Raw genomic sequence first — 17685 nt, forward strand, 5'->3', positions numbered from 1 at the left:
ATACAGTTGGTGAGGACACAAAGTGGTCACTCCTGAGTTGATGTTTAGCTACATAGCTGTGAGGGTTGGGGGCCTGTAAGAACTCAGCATATAGTTGGCTGCAGATGATATTTGTTGGTGACTTGAAATGAAGTTGCAGATAAGACAAAGCTAATAAACCTAAGTTGAATGACTATCAATACAGCTAGATTGTTACCAGTGAGGTTCAGATACTCTTAAAGTTTAACCGTGTCTATATAAACATAGTTAGAATCATTCCCACTCTTCAATACATTTTGATCGTCCTCTAAATGAGCAGTCAAGTCAAGAAGTGTCCACTTTTCATGTACTACCCATTTGGGCATCTGTGAGAACTGAGCCTCCAAGCACATTATAGTTTCACTACATGTCCTACCACATAAATCTCCCCCCACTTCTTTCTTCTCTCTTTCATTTACTGGCTCACATGCTCTGCCAGTCTAAATTTAAAGGTCAGTGTCAGAACACAGGAAATGCGTAAATGCAATCAGTCCTTTCTATGTATGAACGACAGGTGTTTCATTGGTTCTCAAATGGCTCTCTCACTTCCCAGCTCAGTGTGAGTGTGTGCTTGTTTCTAAAGGGTGAGTCTGACATTTACTGTACATCTTTTTAAATGCAATTCAATCGAAACAGTGAATGTCATAGGTCAAATTATTAGATTTTTATTTATTTTTTTTTTTTGGCTTGTTTGACATCCATCATTTAGCCAATTAAATAAATTAGTATGATTTTTATCTACATGTTTAAGATGCACAGTACATATTTTTTATATTCTACAGACCATCCTGTCAATAAATAAATACTTTAGACAACAGTCAAGTCTGATCTAACCTGCTGTTGTGCTTATGTTAAGTGTATGCATCCATTCACATTTGAATATTCTGTGCCATTGTGAAGTCTCAGGCAGAAGACTACAACAAAACTTATCTCTGTCACACAGCTTCTCTATCCTAGCCAGCTGACTGCTGGTTTATCTGCTCTGTCACACACCCTCTCATTGGGGAAGTGTCACTCCACCCCCTCCTCCACATTCTTGTTCCTGCTGAGTCCCTGCTCACCCTCTCTCATCTTCTTGCCTCACCCCTCTCTGGATGCCAGTAGCTTCGAGTCATGGAGCAGACGACAGTCACACACCAGTAAGTGTTTTTTGTCCCTACCAGTGCACAGTGTTGTCACCACTGAGCACAATGGAATTGCAGCCAACAGCTCACTTATTGTTTTCTGGCTTTTTATGCTGTTGTGCTTCTACTTTTATGCCTCTATGAAGATACAAACAAAACAGGAAAACCTCCTGCGTTTGCACTTCTTGCTGCTAAATTAAATTTCTCTTGATTTTTCTGTAGACAGTGTTGCAGAAGGCTTAAATCAAATGATTTTACCAGTGGTGTCGTCATAGCCCTCTGATGCTAAACTTCCATAGAATCCAGCTGAGTGCGAAACATGCTGCTCAAGGAAAATGAAAGTTGCTGATTGAATTAAATTCTGGCTCAGGAAAGTGACGCACAGACTAATTGGCTAATTTGAGCCATCATCTTTTAATACTAGGCTTGCAGCTGAGAAACAGTAGTGTCTTTGAAGCTTCACAAGCCATGGTGAATTTATCAACTATCTAAATATTGGTTCATTAAAAATCTAATTTCAGACCAGGATTGTCGGTCACCAAAGCCTCAGCAGTGGCATTTCAAGAAAAGAAAGTGGGGGGCTTCACCATAAAAAGCGAAGATAGCTGGAGGTCAAACAATGTCTCAGCGACCGGTCCAGTACTCACACAGCCTGGTCTTGGTGTCACCAGGACAACCATTACCACCATCACACAGACAGGAGGAGACTGGAGCACTGGCTTGTTTGATGTCTGCAACGACAAGACTACATGTAACACCAACACACAGCCAGACCCCTATGCTCCTTAACATAGGATTAATATACACCAATCACAATGTTATGACTCTCTTATTCTTCATATGTTGTTTTTACTACAACATTATTTTTATGTAAGAACCAAACAATCATCAGTCTAGTTTCACGCTTGACGTTGACATTGTCCTGACCTGTGTCTGTGCTCGCAGGTGTTCTTGGGGCCATGGTGCCGTGCTGCTTAGAGCTGAGTGTCGCTCACCAGTATGGTGAGTGTCTGTGTTTGCCTCTCTTACCAGGATCCACTTTTGCCATACGAGTCGGGATCAGAGAGCGGTACAAGATACGAGTGAGTGTGCATATTTTCATGCCAAAAACATGTTTGTCACTGAGACTTGAAGATTTGTGTTTCTTCACAGAGTATCCCTAAAGACACCACTGGATAGACTTTACTTGATGGTTCCAGCTGTATGTTCCTCATGTTTATGGACGCTTTCCATTTTTTTGTCTGTATGTGTGCTTCTTCCACTGTGGCTGTGTGTGTGTGTGTGTGTGTGTGTGCGCGCCTATCTATACATTAATCCACAGGGCACAGTGTGTGAGGACTGGACCACAGTGCATTGCTGTTACCCTCTGGCTGTATGTCAGATGATAAGAGAGATGAAGCTGAGGATGAAGACACAGACGTATCATGTGTCCACTGCCCTCGAGTGCTCCTGAAGAAACTCTATGCAACAGATAAAGATTTTTCTTTACCATGCATCAGGGACTGGTGAGGACCAGTTGATGGTACTAGTATGATGAGCATGGTGAGTCAGTACCACAAATGTTTGAATGTACTTTTAAATGTCACTGAGGAGGCACTGAGCAATAACTCACGTCCTTCAACTGAAAACAACAAAAAAACGGGAAAGGACAAGCTTTGATTAGCAGCATACGCATCTAGAAAATCTGTTAGGTCTGAGCCAATGTGTAGGTCTAAAATGAATATTAAGAATATTCTGCTTTTCTTAGAGTCAAGAATTCATCAACATTTTGAACTGAATGAAAAACAGGTGGTAAGACATGCGCATTGGATATCAGGAGTTGTCAGGGTCAGCAAATATCACCAGACGTGGTTTAACTGTCACTTATTAGAAACATTCAAAAAACAGCCAATTGTCTTTTATTCTAATTATGTTTACATTTTAAGTCTAACAAGGCAAGTACTGAGACAGTCATTGAAGCACCTTCATCTGGTAATGTTTATCAGGATAAGCTCATGATTTAAGTCATTAAACCAATTGCAGTACATGTGGAACGTAATGGTTGCAGCACTGTAACGTCGTCCACCGATTTCTCTAAAATGTCATTTTTTCAGTTAACGTTAGGTGTATTGCAGCATGCTTAGTTTCAGTTTCAGCTCAGTAGCTTTGATTGTCTCCCCCAGTATAGTGGAGGTAAATGGACCTTTGCTTATGCTGCTTGAGACAATGAAAATGAAAACTCTGGGTAACATGTCTTTCCATAAACAGTCTCCCTCATGCTCTCACTATTCCATGAAGCTCACTGACGATACTTCACAGGGACGGTTTCTTTGATAGAAAGTGGTACAAATTAAGTTAAGTGTGAAATCCTGTGATTTGTGTGAAGCCTTTAATTTAGTCTCACCTGCCAAAGGTCACCAGACATATTAATGTGTTCAGTCCCTCTCAGACACGAAGGGAAGAGGATGTGAGGAAACATAAAACTTTCTAGACCCTGAGGCACAAATTGTGCAATGGGAACATAATTCAGTATTAGGGACACTATCTACAAGTCAGACCAATAAATCTCATTTTCACATTCAAAGTACAATTGCGAAGCACAGAAAAGCGATGTCCCACTTCAGGTTGATCTTAGCGGTCATTTGGTTTTGTAAGTTCAATGAAGCATTAATGCTTTTGATAGGTGATGTATTTATTTCAGAGAGCTGAATGAAACAAGTGTGTGAATCAATTCAGTTTGCAGAACCACCTGTGTGATTACTGGTCATACAAGCCACAGTGTAGATCAGATTACAGTCAAACAGTTCAAGCACAGTCAGATTATAATAAAGCCAAATTTCTGTTATTTATTTTATCCTGCTATTTCTTGGTTTACCGTCACACATTAAAGTTAACATATTATATGTATATTAACATATTAAAGTCCTGATTGCTGGGTCCCTGAACCTGAAATGCCGCACAGCAACAACCAATATGCATACGTTATTTATACACAGAGCAGATGTGTCCTCAAAGGGCAAACATGTAATTTTGTTTATTTCTTCTGGCAGCTGCTTCACATTAAACTGGAAAAAAAAAAAAAAAAGCAATGTGTATTACACAATTAACACCAGTTATATTTTGCATACATCCCTCTGTATACTTAAAGGAGTTAATCTTCTGGTTAAAATAAATACTTTAAATCATTGTAATTCTTCATAAGTTTACATTTCTTCCTTATTTGATTCACATGTTGGTTTTAAGGATTCTAACACTTAAGCAGCACAGTTTAAAAAAAATTAGTTATAAAATGCCACAATGACAAAAAGAGACTCGTATGCAAAAGTAATCCACATTTGAAAATAAGGACAAGTTATTACCTATAACTATTTCTAGCATAGAGAGCTGATATATGCATATATTTGCATTATAAGAGGCTTTCACCTTCTAGTTTATTTCTCACTTTTGAACATTTTGATAAAACTACCCAGTATAAGCTGCAGTAAAAACCAGTCCCCTAGTGTTTAAGGAGTAGTGTATGGTGTTTAGGCTTACAAGATCATAAAGTTATATTTATCTTGAGTCCTTACTTGTGAAAGTAACAATACTTTTATGTAGATTTCATAGCAGCTGTAACATAAGCTCAAGATTGTCACTATGCCTATTAGATCAGCAATGTTTTTTTGTCTCTGCATTTGGCCCCAGCGTTTCCTGATCAGCCTATGATGGATAAATCCTCCTGCAGCCCCACTGCTCTCTGCCTATTGGGGGTTGTTAGCGAGCTCATTCTGCCTCGAGCAGAGCTGCCTTCAGGCGCTGCTGTCGTGTCATTCCCTCCCTGTGCAGTGACCAAATATTACTGCACTTCAGCATCAATATCTCTGAATAAGATTGGTGAATTGGAAATTTGCTTTGCAAAATAAATACTCTGAACAAATACTCTCAGAATATAATATATTGTTTTTCTATCCCTATATTCATTCCATGCAGAGATATTTTTAAGCACCAATATATGGACTGATTGCTGCAGTTTTAGCCCTTTCGGCTCCATCCAAATTAGTGGCATTAGTGTCATTACAACTCACATTCAACTTTTTTGGGTCCCCAGAAAAGTCCATGTTTCCATGCCTAAGTTGAATTCAAATATGTAATATTTAACATATGGCTGTGAAAACCTGAAACCTTCTTCAGCTAAATGGCACTAGAGGTAAGGAAGATATTGTTTTACATATTTTTGGTGAACTCTATGCATACTGTAAACTTGCATGTGTTTACACCTAAATTTCAAACACATTTAGACATTTACTTCAATTACCGGTACTATATTTTCAAACACACACACTCAGTCTGGCCTTACGTCATCTCTATCAAGTACACCACCATGTCTGAACCATTAGAGAGCAGTGTTGCCCCAGATCTGGGCCCCAACTGTCTGTTTTGCTGCTCAGTGGGGTAAAAACTGTCTTAAGTGCTGATCTCAGATCAGAGTTGGGATTTCCACAGTAGCAGTAGAGGTCAAGATTTGGAACACTGAAGCCCATCTTAAGTCAGCAGTCGGACAGGCCCTATAAAACCTCTACTGCTGTTTCAGCATGAAGTATCCCTACAGATGCATCAGGTCTAGAGTGCAGGCTGCTATCAACAGCAGCTCCTCGGGTTGGTGTGTTAGTGTGGGCGGGTGTTATATGAGCAGATGTACAATGTCTAGAAAGGCTTTTCATATGATTGTGCTCATTCTAAACTGTTATATACAAACATGATAATTATAAAAGCACAGCTCTGGGTAAATAGATAACACCATCCTAAATTGAACACATGACTGAATAACAAAGAGCAAAAGGTGGAATATTTGCACTTTCCCTTATGAGGCACTGACATATCTGAGATGAGTTTTAATGCTTTTCACTCCTCTTTTCCTTCCTCTCTCTCCTCACTTAGCAGACATGCTTCCATAAATGCATCTAGCTCTTTTTCCTTCTTGCCTTCCCACCATCTCCTCTTTTCCTCCCTTTACCTTTTCTTTCTTGCCCTCTTTTATTTCCCTTCTTCTAATCGTGACTCCTCTCAGCTGTGTGTTTGTAGAAAAGAGAAGGAGAGAGAGAGAAGTGTGGAAAGACCTGCTAAGCTGGAGGAGTCATTCCCCCTGGTGATACTTCTATCCAGGACAACAAGCCCCACCTGGGGTTTACATAACACACACACTTCCTAACACTCTTTTCATATCACTTTCTCTCTGATACAGTCGTGTTTAATCCCTGCCCTTCCTACATCTCTCCTTGTTTTTTTATTCGGATTCTGCTTTTGTCTCAAACACATCATCATCACTAAGGGAGGGGGACATTCAGCTGCCGGTTATCCTGCAGCTAGAGGTCTTGGCAGGTTGTGTAGCAGCCTGCCTTCTCTGTTACTGAGTGGAGTTGTCTTGTTTTGGTGTGTGTGTGAGGGAGTGTGAGGGATGATTGAAGCTTGGAACTTGTTGGCATCGCTCTGCTCCTCAGACCAAGCAATCAGTCAGTCTTATAGCATTTTTTCTGATTTGACCTGAAAACCACTATCGTGCATTAAGATTAAAATACTGGACATGAACCTGTTTTTGTAATTTTTGCTCCACAGCAGCACTATATTCTTCTGATCCTTAAATTCTTTGCATGACAAGAAGAGGGAGGGTCGTTTTTATTGCATCAGCTCTTTGTCATTAAACAGAGGCACTTACCATATTTAGAAAAGGTGGTGCCATTTTTTCTCTGAGAAATAATTGAAATAAATAAACATAGGCTGTGATTATGTGTGTATAAAATAACATAACACTACATTTCTGTCAAATGACAAGAATGTCACTCATTCTTGTTTAAACAACCCAGATGCTAAATCAGTTGTTTGATGTTGTCTTTCTATCTTGAATAGTTCTTTTCACTACTCCAACTCAGTTGGTTCCTGGATAATGATTTACACCCTTGCACTTTTTTATACCATCTTTTCTCATGGAGATGTAATTTTCCACAATTGTACCTTTTTCTTTGAGCACCTGTGGAGTTTTAATACCCAAATTCTACAGTAGCACAGTTTTGTTTTTGTTTTTTTGAAAATGCCAAAAACAGACATATTTTGATGTGAACATGGATTATCAAATAATTGCCATGACTGCCTAAAACGCTTCCTTCTGCTGCAACTATGTGATCACGTTTTGATTTGTCCCTGCAGATTTGGAGCATCCATATTTTGTGATGTCCATATGGAGCACAAGTCCTACATGTCCAGTAGAAAACCTGAGGGGGTGAACATTCCCTTTGAAGGTGTCATGATAGCTTCTTTCTTGTGACAACTTCAAAGTGAATGTCTAGGTCATTCCATCAGTTTGCTGGAGGGACTTCTTGTCATTTCACTGCGTGGTGAAAAATCTTAATCTTAAAGAGTCACTTCAATTACAGGCTCTTATAAGCGCCCCTTGACATCTGCTTGGTGCAGGAATCCATCCATGGATCTGAGGAATGTAAACCTGAAGCTATGAAGAATGAAAAATAATACTGTGGTCTGATCTGTTTTCAACTCAATGCACTTTTATTTGAAAATACCTTTAGAGCATTGTATGCTGCATGTTGTGATGTATCTGATTGCTCTGCATAATGGATAAAGAGCTGGAAACCACATAATGTTCCCATACTCGGTGGTGATTAGTGTGGATAAGGTATCATCCATGGCTTCCCCAGTCTCCCGACATAAACATAATTTATTTTTTAAAAGTGTGAACTAGGTTATTTTTTCCTTCATCTCTCACAGACCAAAACTTTTTCCTCCGTGAAGATCCTGGTCCTGTATCACACACACACACAGATAGAAAATTTTGGACTGAAGTTTTCTTCAAGGCAAAGATTGCATTAGCTCATCTAGATGCCTTTAAATGAATAATGTGTCATTTAGGGAAATACATGTATCTGCTCTTCCTCCCTGTGCAAACCCGAAGAGTGTTGTTTTTTTTTATAATTCTGTTTGTGTATTAATTAAACTTGTTTTCAGTTTATGCTAAAATAAGCCAATAACTTCCTAGTTCTAGCTTCATTTCTAATGCACAGACATGAGAACAGCTCTTGGAAAGAAACCAAATAGGCTTAGAGTATATCCTAAAATATCCCATAAATCTGCCTTTTTGTTGGTATATTTTTACTCATTGTTGAACATTTAATTAAAACACATAAGTGTTACATTGAACTAAACAGTGAAGAGGATGGATGGAAGGATGGAATAACACCAAAGTGTTTCCACTTGGGTAAGGTAACATTTTTTTTTATTGTCAAAATTGTTTTGGTGTATATAGTATTTTGCACTAGAATTAGTAGTCAGAACCCCACCAAACACACACACACACCCTCACACACACACACACACACACACACACAAAATCAATGTGACTCCAAAAACGTATTGTTGTACCAAATAACACAGCACAGGGCAGTAGAAACTGTCATTGTAGACAAAACCTAACATTGTCCCAGGGGATTTACTGCTCATTATCCACTCTATTTACTGCTGGCTGATGTGACATAGGAGGGTAGATGGCATGGAGCTCTGACAGAATGATGCTTCACTTTATGCTCTTGGGCTTGCATCCTGAAATATCTATGTACGGTCAGTGGGCAACAGTAGAAGACTGCTTGTTGGAAAAGGTCGAGTGTTGCATTGACTTGGATGAATAAGGTTTTAAAAACAACTGCCACCATGTCGTCCAGGCCTTATGCCTATGAAAAGTGACATCCCTACTTATTGGACAAACAATGGACACAATCAGTGTGTCACAAGTGTCTAAAAATTCTACCTGATAAAGATTTTATAGGATCTCAGGCTGTGCGGTTTGTTTAAAAATAACCAAAGATGGCTACAATCCGATTCATTTTGTGTTACTTGTTAAAACCAGTAATCATTTACATCATGAAGTTTTATTTTTTACCAACCTTATCAATCTCTCTCTCACTCTGTCCATTATGATGTGTATTTGTGGACTTTTCATTTAGTATAAGCTACAAACAAGCTAATAATTTATTGTATTTTTATTATTATTATGTATTAATTACATCATTAGATGGTCTTTGTAAGTATTTCTGTTTTGGAACATTTTAATGTAAGACACAAAGCAAGACTCCATCATGCTGTTGGCCATCATCGTACTTTGGGATGCTTGCAGGTTATTTTTGATCTGCCAGTCCTATATGTCTTCTGAATGTGGTTTTATACGGATGAACCTAATATCATGTGACTTGTATTGTCTCTGCTTTGTGTATGGTGCTTTCATAGCTGACATGAGTTGCAAAATGCTTTTATCTCTAGCACACATACACTTTGGTCATCCTGCCATTGATGTAAGTGTTCTTTCTTCTGTGCGTGTGTGTGTGTGATTACTACATGCCAAAAGCCTACAGTATCTTAGTAAGTGGGGAAAAAATATGTAAGCAAAGGTGTAGAAAGGAAAAGACAGTGAGTGTGAGAATAAATGATGCACAGCCTTTGGGATTCATCCTTGACCCCTGTTTAAACCCCCACCCACTTCATTTCTCCAGTGGTAGACTGGTATAGCAGCTTCAGATGTGGTCCAGAGACCTGAATTTCTATCTGAACTATAAACAAATCAGCTGGATGATTATACCAGAGTATAATGAATATAATAGCCCATAATAACAGGCAACAGATGTAACTATATGAGTGTCTTGTTTTGGTCAAATGTACAGTGGTTTCATTTGCAAATAACTGTCTATCCTATTTACCATATAAAGACTTTATTATGTGTAAGATTGACCCTTCAAAAATGGTTATGTCACATATTTTACAGTAGCTGTTACTGCCACTGCTGTCTCAGCACTTTGTTGACAGCTCATTTTAATTACACGTTGTTAGTTTATCGCCTCGAGATTCTTAATAAATGGTATAAGATTGAGAGTGAAATGTCCTCTCCTGTGCATTTGACAAAAACATGGTCAAAACATTAATAGAGTCATATTTGATTCAAGTATAAAGTACACTTTAATTATTAACTAGTTTGACTACCACATTCTGAATATGTTCTGTTTCATTTACATTTAAAGTTGGTAGGCAGTGTTCACTGGCTATTCCCTGACATGCTTTATATTTGCTGATATTCACTCAGCGTGATGAAAGCAGAGTCATGTTATTTAACCCAAAAACCTGAAGTACAGCTGTCTTTCTGTCTATTCCAGCATTAATCTGACCCTTGACCTTAAGTAATATATATACACAGCTCAAACATTCACTTTGTGTGAATATATGAATGAATTACATCACTGTGACATACTCATACGCTGATTAATTCAAATTAAATATAAATGTTCAATTGTTTGAGCACTGTAAATGTAATTCCATTTTCCTTTAGTTTTTTTAGGCTGGAGGCAGAAGTCTCTTGGTCCAATCTCTTGGCCAGATAAGTCCAAACTCTATCTGCATGTCTAGATACTGAGAGGTAAGTCATAAACTTATGACACTGTATTAGCGCCTAGTAATGGTAGTGCCTGAGTAATGCTTATTAATTTGTATTTTCTTTTTTCAGATTTTCTGCAAGTTTAATTACAATTTGTGTTGTATTTGGATGTAAACTTACCATCCCCAGAACTGTTATAACTGCAAACCGTGTAACCACCTGTATCATCCATCTGCCAAATGTTTGAGCACCTTTATGTATAATATCCCTCTCTAATTCCCCATATTGTCTCATATAGGACATAATAGAAATGAACAGTATTTTCATTTCTTAGGTTCTCAAAACTGAGCCAACATGTTTGACCTTCAATCAGTTTCAGTAGCGTGTTTTAGCATCTTGGGACCCACCTGGATTAATCTGTCTAGGCAGTAACATTTGAAAGGGATGTAGTGAACAAAAAAGTTTTAAGTGCCCTTCTTGCAAATAATCAGCTATATATAGATGCTGTTATATGCATGCTGGGGTTGTTTTTAAGACAAGCATTAGGATAACTTCCAGCAAGTTTAGGCTTCAGACTTCAGTAGAAAACTTTCCAGAAATGACCTGCATAGTCTTGGTTCTTGGGTCACCTCACCAATCAGAGGACATAAAAAACACTAAAGATAATGTGCAACTACTGAGGCCCTGATCTCCCTGTGTGAGTTGTCTAATCAAAACAGTCTCCAGAGTGTGAACAAGTATGGGAGACTATAAATAAACCAGAACCAAACTGCCTGTCTTTCTTCAAACACAGCCCAGGCTGGGATTGTGCAAGCGTGTCCAATCTAGAGCGCCTAGGCAATGAAACATCTTTTGAGGATGACATGTCAGTCAAACGAACAGGAAAACAATAAGGAGCGATGAGGCATGGAGGAGACTGACTGGTTGAGGTGTCAGCACAGAGAGGATACACACACACATCGATGCACAAATGTAGAAGATAAAAACAGGCGCATGTAGAAATGTGTATACTTACAGTACACCAAATACTTGTAGAGGTGCCTACATGCACAAAAATGGTCAAAAAGAGCCAAGTGATTTTACCCAGTAGATAAACCAAGCTACAGATGTTTACACAAGCAAACAGTGAGAGATGTAGTTATGGGCTTCAGGGATGCAAATAAAAATAACCTCTGGAAAAGCAGAAAAAGTGAAGAGAGGTTGTGAAGACAGAGTCGGGTAAGAGACATGTAAAGAAATAACATTTAGACAGATGAGCAGAGCCGGCAAATAAACAAACACCTTTCAAGACAGACATTGACATTGTTTCCACAATAAAAGAGAGAACGTAAGGTACATGGTGACAACAGGGACTCAGTTACAGAGCACAGTTCTGATTCCCACTCTCTGGGACACCAGCAAAGATTGATCAGTAGATCAGTAGTCACTTGCAACAGTATGGCTGGTGCAGCACGTGCATGTGTGTGGAGATTGTTTGTGCATATGTATGAATGCACTACATTGTACTGCACCCTCAGTGTGGACTAAAAGCTCGTGTGGTAACGTTGCCTGTGGTCGAGGCGAGTCTGGCCCCAGAAAAACCCTGTGGAAAACTGGAAAATAAATGACAAGCTCCATCTCTCAGCGAACACCTAGATCAGTCATCCTTTCATTAATATAGCTGAGAGCTGGACAGGAATATGGAGAGACAAAGTACAGGACAGAACAGCAGCAGCAAAGACCAAAAGAAAGGACAGGAAGAAGAGCTGGGATAAAAATAGCACAAAAAACAGATAAATATTTATGTAAAAGATGAAAGTGGAAAGCAGAATGACGTGCCCAATATGCTCTATAAGCTTCACAAAGTGTCAGTGACAGTCTGAAGAGGGCAAAAAAAAGTGACATCCCATTGCTGACATCCAGAGGAACAAGGTGTAAAAAGGAGGCGAGAATGAGCGATGGAAAACAAGGAAAGAGGCACCGACAGGTACGGAAACAGAAACTCTAGGTGAAATCAAATGCTGGAAAAAGAAATAATAAATGTTATGGCTCTCAATGCATTTTACATTAGTGTAAATCTTTGGTATGCTCATACTGAGCTACATTTCTCTACCTCTCAGAGTTTAAAGAAAATTTAATATAGCAAAATCATCTTATTGGATTATTTTCTGCATTTTCAATGCATTTATTGTGCCTTTAAAAATCTGTTCCTTACTAGTAGCTAACTTGTTCTCTGTAGACAGTACAAGCCCTTAGACAAGCTGAGGTTTTGTTCTCGACTAGAACCAGCCTTGACCTTTAAGCATTAATTTCTCTAATCCTACTGTACAACTGTCAGCTCTTTAAATTGGCATGCACTCACCATGGCTTTGTTTATTTCATCTTGTCTGGACACACTGCCTCAGTTATTCTTTCTGAAAAGACAAGAAGAGAAAATGATGTGCAGTGAGTGATGATCTGCTTTATGGGCCAGGTCAGGAAGATTCATAATAAAACAGATGAGTAAGTGTGCATGAAGCCCTGTGATTAGCAACATGCTGACTGCATGAGATGCTGCAGTATCTGGACTCATTTTGGCTGCTCACTGGAAAAACTGAAGGTGACACCAGTCTAGATTTACCTCCTGTACTGACCACAGCAGGTGTAGCTGGATGGGGAGAATGTGGCACTAAAGTATTTGATGGCTGTTTTGCACTGGAGACAACCATGCCAGAAATAAGAATTTTACACTATTACTACAAGGTTAATGCTTCAATGAAATGCCCTGTGCTCTTATTTATTACAAAGAAACCACCTTTTACCTCAGCAGGTTGTAGTAATAGCAGCCTGATAGAGATATCCACAGAGTGTGGGTGAAGAATAAGAAAAGAAGGTAAAGAAAGGTCAAGGAAATTATTTCAAGTTAGAACGAAGGGATGATTTAAAGAAAAAAACCGAAAGACCCAAGCACATTTTTTCTTTTAAATGTAACCTGTAACCTTTACATCTACCTGATGACATTGGGACAGGCTAATGTTAAACTACATGGGTATCTGGTGATATCATCATGATGTTATATACTAGATATATGGGAAGCTGATGACATTAGCAGCAAGGTAATTTAAATCTCCATGAACGCCTGTGAAGAAAAAAATCAATAACTTCAAAATGTGCCTTTCAGAAACAGCTGTCCTTGAGCATCCTTATCAGCTCCCTTCCTCCCTGAACATGATCACATCCCTGCAGCAGTTTAACCCTGATTAGCCCTTTACAAAGGAATCTAAGTGGTAATAGCTGCCCAGGCTAAAATGAAGCTGCTGTGTATAAGGGCACGTTAGACAATAAAGACCAAAGTATGTGATGAATATAAAGCATTAGCATAAATGGAATTGTAGGTGGCAGGGATTTGTTCTGTTGTTGCAACTATTTTCATTATGTTTTCTTTTATCTTTTATTTGATGAAAAACCTGACAGTCAACAAATAAACTAAATATTTAAACTACAATGCAAAAAGACTAAACTGCAAAAAGATCACGTGTAGCTTTAATAAGTCTTCTGGATATTGGCTTGATTTTCTGCACATAAACTCTTCTTCTTTGATCACTTAGCAGTCCATTACCTTTAGTGTGCTATCCTGTACTGCATCTAGTACCACATACTGATTTATTTTACTTAAATTTAAATGTTACAGTACAGCGATTATTACTCCTTAGAGGTTTTTTTTTCAACATGACAGAAGGAAGTGGAGTAGAAAAACAGAGCTTGAGATATGGAGGAAAAAAGTTTTGGTGACATGGCAAGGTGAAGTTATTATTCATTTCAGAAGCCAAGGACAAGAATATGACAAATTTTGGCATAGAGGCCTGTCTGTGGATAATGGCATAGTCCATCACCTTTGGTCTCTTTCTCTCTGATATACTGGACCATATATTGGGAATGGATGAACTAAGCATCTAGACATGATCAGAATGTGAAGCATTTTTACAACATACTAAGCCAATTTTCCCATAGCACTGGAGACAAACCATCTCTTAGAAATGATTATTATCAGCATTATTATCTTGCCAAAGTTAATTTATTATTTATTAGTCAACTTGACCTCGGTGGCAACACAATTGCCCTAAGTGTCTTTATGAGACACTTTTGTCTGAGACACTTTATGTCTGTTAATGAGTGTTATTTTTCCACAGAAAATAAAGGTTGTTTTCCATCATTTTAAAGGTAATATCATGATGCTCTGTACAGCATCACTTCGTATAGTAAAGTTTGCAACTGTCAATTCAGTGTCTTGTTCCAATCAGTTAAAACAATGCATTTATGTAATTATCTGCCAGTAAAGTCACAAGTTGTTTGGCTGCAACCTTCCTGTACTTAGTGCCCATTTTCATTTAGCAACTGTAGAAAAGTGGATTAAGTGAAGTGCTTCCCTTTTGGCAGCCATGACCCTCATTTATTCTGGAGCAAATGGGCCAAATAAAATAAACAGCCACTGTAAATGATGAAGTGTGACTTGTGTTACCTTTACATGTAACAAACAGCATGTTATCATAGTCCACCCACTCTTACAGTCTTCTCCTGTGTCTAGAACTGTGGCTTGTAATTGACAGAAGCGCCAAGGTCTAATTAAGACATTAATGCAAATAAGATAATTTGGTCAAGGTGATATTTGATGGCTGCAGTAATTAGAAGACTGCCTCAGTCTAATTAGAAAGAGAGAAATAGAGAGAAAGAAATCTCATCAACTGGAAACTGTCAAACCCTGTAGATTAGGAGTATTTTTTAAGTGCTGCTTTTCCTTTAATCTTTTTAAGACCCACAAACACCAAATATTTTTCTCTTGGTCCATCCTGCATGTCTTTATATTCCTCCATCTTTCTTCCACTCTCCTGCCTCTGTCCCCTCCCTACATCTGTCACTGTGACTCTGTGTCATAATGTCTGTACTTGGTACCCATGCAGACTGCCATCTCTAATTAAAGCAGTGTGTATAGGAGAGGGATTGGTGTAATACTCAACCTGGACCTGGGAAGCACAATCTTTGTTAGAAAAGACTCAGAGTATCAAATAAATCAGAAGTCTAAGCCAGAGGGATGCAATGTGTTACTTCAAGTGACGAAGAGACAGCAGAGTAAGTAAAGGAAGGGAGGAGAACTAGGAGACCTGAGGGATGTGACAGTGTGACAGGCAAATTGAGCTTAGAGGAAGGAGAAGAGAGGAAGATCAGGCTCTGGGGGGAGAAGGAGAGCAGGAATTTGAGGTCAGGGTGGAGGAGGAGGTGAGAAGAGGAAAAGAGTTAAGAGGCAACATCATTCGCCATGGTGTTACATGACTCAGTTCAGTTCAGTGCTGTCAAAATTTATCAGTGGACTGGAAAGACGATAAACAGTAGCTCTTTGCTACAGTTCAGTTAAGAAGTGTCAAAAAGTGTATGAACAGGAGCAGATGTCAATTCCAACTTACATCCATAGCAGCAAAATGTTGGATAAACAGGTCAATTTATTTGTTCATTTATGTGATATCACTTTTAGAATAACAGGCTGATATTTGAATAACAATTATGGGCTATAACTATTCCTTATATTCCTATATATTCCTTATATTTACATATTTGGTTAAGTATTTCTACATGGATCATGATTCCAAAATGCAGCATTTCATTTTATATTTTTGTGACAGCCAAACACATCAGTGCATAGTGGTACAGTCTTGGGTCAGGGTCTCACAGTAAGACATTGATTTTTAAACTAGACCTAGAAAATTACATCCTTCACTTATTGCATTTGTTATCATCCTATTATTACTGTCTATATTTTAAAGTGCAGCTTTTCACTGATGTAAGTGATTTGATTATAATTATTTAGGCCAAAATTTGCATTTTTATACCTGATGTGCATCAACATAACTGCTGTGGTTCCACTCTGGTTATCTCCAATTAAGTGAATTAATGTAAAGCAGAAAGAGAGCGTGCAGGGTGGATTTGCATATGGTGAAAATGGCACAAACACTGCATCACTTACTGCTGCTTCAACATCACTTACTCTTCTGTCTTACTCTTGTATTTTTCTATTTTCTCGCAGTGACTTTGATGGGATATAAGACTATTGCTAATTAAGGCTAATGTTTAGCATTAATGTTTCTTTATATGAAGCACATGCATTTTCTTCTGTTTGCTTTCACCATAATGAGATTTGCTACTGCAGCATTTTTGAATTCTCTTCATGTTTAATGTTTTATACTTTTGCTTAATGATGTAGATTTTTAGTGGTTGTTTGTCATAAACTGTAATACTGGAGTTAATGTAGCGGTACACATGTATGCACTACATTTATGGCTCATTGTTTTATTATACATTCCCAGCTTGGTGAGAAATAATTGCTCATGGTTTTAATTTGCCTTTGGCACACCATTTTTTGCTTTGCTTTAGCTACTGTTGAATTGTTGTGGGTCTCTTTGAATTATTTGACTGAAATGTTTTTTTTTTTTTGTTCTTGTGTATTTATGCATTTTAGGATTATCACGCTGGATTCAGGAGGCGATGGACAGGCTAAGTAGACAGACTGTGCAGACTGACAACAAAGCCAACCAAGAGCTGGTAAGCTACTTTTTGTTGTGCAAGAAAAAAAAAAAAAAGAGCTACAAGAAGAGGAAGAAAGCACAAACACGGAAAGGCTTAGACATGGAGTATAAAAAATAGCAAACTGCTTGCCTCACTACCATGTCACTTTTATAACCAAACACTGTGGTTCAGAGGCTTACCAGTTTAAGCAGTATTCACTCCCTCTCTGTTGCTTCTTATCTGATGTGTTCTGAATTGAGAAATGTCATACAGGCAGTTTTAAATTACTGTAATACAGTACATGTTTACAGGAGCCACAAAATGATGATGATATTATTTTATATTAAATAACAGCATTGCATTCCACCCTTTTTGAAAATGATGTGCCTGTCCTGTATTTTTGTGTTGTCCTGTGTTTGTATACAGGATTATGTAGGTGAAGTAAGATTTTGCAAGAAGGTTGAAACTGGAAAACTTGCAGTGATTCAGCAGCATTTCAGCTGAATGCTTGTTATTTTTCAATTTCTCTGCTATAATCCCATTGTGCATGATAATGTTATTATAAATGTACAGTGATATTCTTCTAAAGGTCATCAGTGGATTTGCTTGGTTCCCATAATAGCCAATAGCTGAAATGGAGAAGAGTTTTCA

The 17685-nt window shown here is 38.3% G+C and overlaps 1 protein-coding gene across 4 annotated transcripts; it reads left to right on the forward strand.

Moving 5' to 3' along the window:
* Positions 1-989: 989 nt before the first annotated feature.
* On the forward strand, positions 990-17330 carry plac8l1 (PLAC8 like 1). Of its 4 annotated transcripts, XR_003296984.2 has the most exons (6): positions 990-1157; positions 1664-1893; positions 2088-2224; positions 2464-2684; positions 10477-10563; positions 16988-17330. XR_003296984.2 is itself a non-coding variant. In XM_026328091.2 (4 exons), exons 1-4 carry the CDS (start codon positions 1132-1134, stop codon positions 2593-2595), a joined length of 525 nt encoding a protein of 174 aa, XP_026183876.1. In that variant the 5' UTR covers positions 990-1131; the 3' UTR covers positions 2596-4197. The 4 variants fall into 4 exon arrangements, 1 of the variants encoding a protein (XP_026183876.1); XR_003296983.2 differs by lacking the exons at positions 10477-10563; positions 16988-17330 and adding an exon at positions 7302-8369; XR_003296985.2 differs by lacking the exons at positions 10477-10563; positions 16988-17330 and adding an exon at positions 7529-8369.
* The last annotated feature ends 355 nt before the right edge of the window (positions 17331-17685 follow it).

Source organism: Mastacembelus armatus, chromosome 14, assembly GCF_900324485.2.
Source record: "Mastacembelus armatus chromosome 14, fMasArm1.2, whole genome shotgun sequence".
In the NCBI taxonomy this organism is placed as follows: domain Eukaryota; kingdom Metazoa; phylum Chordata; class Actinopteri; order Synbranchiformes; family Mastacembelidae; genus Mastacembelus; species Mastacembelus armatus.